Source organism: Eumetopias jubatus, unplaced genomic scaffold, assembly GCF_037043125.1.
Source record: "Eumetopias jubatus isolate StellerSeaLion01/CBP00866 unplaced genomic scaffold, mEumJub1_p1.0 scaffold_6, whole genome shotgun sequence".
Classification (NCBI taxonomy): Eukaryota; Metazoa; Chordata; class Mammalia; order Carnivora; family Otariidae; genus Eumetopias; species Eumetopias jubatus.
In genome coordinates, this window is record NW_028274812.1 from 147,089,339 (window position 1) to 147,092,803 (window position 3,465).

General features: G+C 43.7%; 1 protein-coding gene across 1 annotated transcript; it reads left to right on the top strand.

The window, feature by feature from the left end:
- Positions 1-222: 222 nt before the first annotated feature.
- LOC114199788 (olfactory receptor 2B8-like) lies at positions 223-1,176 on the top strand. The gene has a single exon (XM_088024188.1). The coding sequence runs from the start codon at positions 238-240 to the stop codon at positions 1,174-1,176; it is 939 nt and encodes a 312-aa protein (XP_087880314.1). The 5' UTR covers positions 223-237.
- Positions 1,177-3,465: the final 2,289 nt, after the last annotated feature.

A 3,465-nucleotide genomic window follows, 5' to 3' on the forward strand; every position in this document is an offset into this window, starting at 1 on the left:
ATATTAAACAATAATGATTTACTTTCTGTGATAATGTGGACCTCAACTGGTATAAGCTATGCCAATTTCAATGAGTAAATCACTTACTGAAATAGTACTGATAAAATCCAATGGCCTTTACTTTAAACATGATAAATCCACACACATCCCCCTTGCCGCCAAATATTTATTTTCTTGAAGATTTCTTTTAAAAATTGCTAAATGCTTGGTCCTGCAGGAAACATGTGCTAACAGAGGATGGAACAGAAAAATGGCAGTTCTTTCACTGGGTTTATCCTGCTGGGTTTCTCTGACCGGCCTCAACTGGAGCTAGTCCTCTTTGTGGTTCTTCTGGTCTTCTATCTGTTCACTCTGCTGGGAAACACCACCATCATTGCCTTGTCCCACCTGGACCCACATCTTCAGACTCCCATGTACTTTTTCCTCTCCAACCTAAGCTTTCTGGACCTGTGTTACACGACCAGCACTGTCCCGCAGCTCCTGGTGCATCTCAGGGGAGCAGACAAGTGTATCTCCTTTGGTGGCTGTGTGGCTCAGCTGTTCCTCTCTCTAGGGTTGGGAGGCACAGAATGCATTCTCTTAGGGGTCATGGCATTGGACCGCTATGCAGCCATCTGCAAGCCCCTGCAGTACACAGTGATCATGCACCCCCGTCTCTGTGCCCTCATGGCTTCTGCATCGTGGTTCATTGGTTTTGCCAACTCCTCCTTGGACACAGTGCTCACATTCCTTTTACCATTTTGTGGGAGAAATAAAATAGACCATTTCTTTTGTGAGGTCCCCCCACTGCTCAAGCTTGCCTGTGTTGACACCACTGTGAATGAGTCTGTGCTCTTCTTTGTTGGTGTGATCATTCTCCTCATACCTATGGCATTAATCACAGTCTCCTATGGTTGGATTGTCAGGACAGTCTTAAGAATAAAGTCATCTGCAGGGCAGAGGAAAGCGTTTGGGACATGCGGGTCCCACATCACAGTGGTCTCCCTGTTCTATGGCACGGCCATCTACGCTTACCTCCAGCCCAGCAACAACTACTCCCAGGATCAGGGCAAGTTCATTTCTCTGTTCTACACCATCGTCACCCCCATGGTCAACCCCGTCATATATACACTGAGGAACAAGGATGTGACGGGAGCAATGAAGAAGGTGCTTTGTGGGGGCCATGGCTCCAGATGATTGGGCGGGGAAGACGCTTTGATGGAAGACTTTAACTGCCAGAGTTTTTAAGATGATGTTGTCCTCCCCATACCATCTAAATGTTCCTCTGACATCTCTCAAGGGAAATTCCTACCTGATGTTTTTATGCAAGTGAGTGCTCAAAATCAAAGTTCATGGATTCATGCAGCCTCCAGAGATGCTGCCTTAGTATTCCTAGAGCATCTGCATCGTATTGTTATTTTTAAAAAGCTCCACGGGTTTTTCAGATTTTCCCCTCATTTGGGAACACTATTCCATTCCTTCATGCAAGAAGACACACATATACCATGAAGTCATAGGGAAAATAAGAATACAAATGACTAAAACACTGTAAGAAATATTAACATTTTGGCATTTTTGTAGGAAATGGTTGGAGGCATATCACTTATTCTTGTATTGTGATCATGGCTCTATGACGAGGTCCGTAGGTTGACTGTATCACAGCTTTTTCATAGAAGTAGGTGGGCAACTGTGGGAAAAACAAACTTTTAGCTCAGAGAAAAACCTATTAACATCAATCCTGACAAATCCATTCAGATATCAGGCCCAAGTATGACGACACCAGTGTGACATGGTTTTAGGTAACCTTCAAGTCACAGACATGGAGGGTGGGACGCATTACTGCCGGTGACAATGGGGCATCAGCTGGTGATACAGCAGGGGGTGCTGACATGTAAGTTTGTGCACAGCCAGAGAAGCACCAATGTGAGGTATGCGAGTTGTTTCTTTTAAGTTTGCGAGCCACCTTGTTAGTTAAAAATGACTGTTGAGGACAGTATCGTCTCTGAACAGTACATGACACAAGTCCTATTTTATATTTGATCCATTTTACCTACAGTAATGCAGCAAAAGTTCCAAAGGGTAAAATACATTTAGATCTTCTCTTCATACCATTTTATAAATTCTTTGATCCAGGCATCAACTGATCAATGCTTTTGTATCTCACATCTACCAAAAGCCCCATATATTTTGACACAGTAACATACTATAAAAATATAGGAAATGACCACGATTTCACAAGAAATGCCATGTTCTGTGGACCTTACTTAGATTCACCAGGTAGAAATGTAAAGGATGAATAAAATGTATATTAATTATTAAACATCTCCATATGTCTAATCTTTACAAATAGCCATCTCGCTATGAACTGCCATACAATTCTGAATTAGGAGTAATAAATGTAAATATAAACATCCCAGAACAATTAAATTTGACATTGTAGCCCTTCGGTCTAAACTCAGGTTTGCACACAAATGTGTTTTGGGATATGGACCTGGGTTTTTGTATATGTGTATTGTCACAAACAGTGTAGTTTCCCACGGAGGTTGGAGCTTCGGCAATGCCATCTTCATAGAAATGTTTCTGGGTTTTTGTAGGTTTTCCCAACATGCAGCCCAGTGCAGGTAAATGTATTTGTGTCTTGGACCGGATACATATCCATAACAAGTGTACTGTTCCTTATCTTGACAACAACAAGCATCCTCCAGGGCCTTGAACCCCCTGAGGTGGTCATGCTCATGACAAGTGATCTTGCTACAGAGACAGCATGTGGAGGCTGGAAATGACAGCCAGGGGAGATTATGCACATGGTCAGGTTCTCTCTGTATCTCTAGCAGCATCACAGTATTCCCACTTGAAATCAACACCTGGGATATATCTTGACACCACTGTAATGCTTCATGTATGCCAGTAGAAAAACAGTTTTGTAATACTGTTTATCCCCGATGGTGACAAATTTCCCATTCTCCATTATGTTTCAACCACATCCTGAGTGTTATACCCAAATGGTCACTTTAAAGTCCCTTAAATTGAAAATGGCGGAGGAGAAAGGGACACTGTTTCAACCCGTCCCCTGAATTTAGCTGGATATCTAGGAAACCGTTCTGAACACCCACGTAATCAGCATGAGAAGCATATATATCTGGATTTCTACAAGCAGAAAAGCCACTGCTTTTTGCAAGGTACCACGTGGGAAGTTGTGAGTCTACTGAGAGATAGCAGAAGATAAACAGAAGGGGGAGGGAACCTCCATAAGCTGGCTCCTGGAAAGTGATATAACAGCGAAGCACAAAAGCAGAACCCTTGGCACTCTGCTCTAGGGAGTGACATCCCTCTCTGAAAGGGGCTCTGGAGATGAAAAGGCAGGATTCTAGGTAGAGCATTATGGTCTCAGTAAAGGAGAAGCCCCCAAGGGGGCTCCCTGGACCAGCAGAGTGCCTGAGCAGTGGAGCCAGGAAGCAGGTACAGACAGCGAGCCCAGCAAGGGTC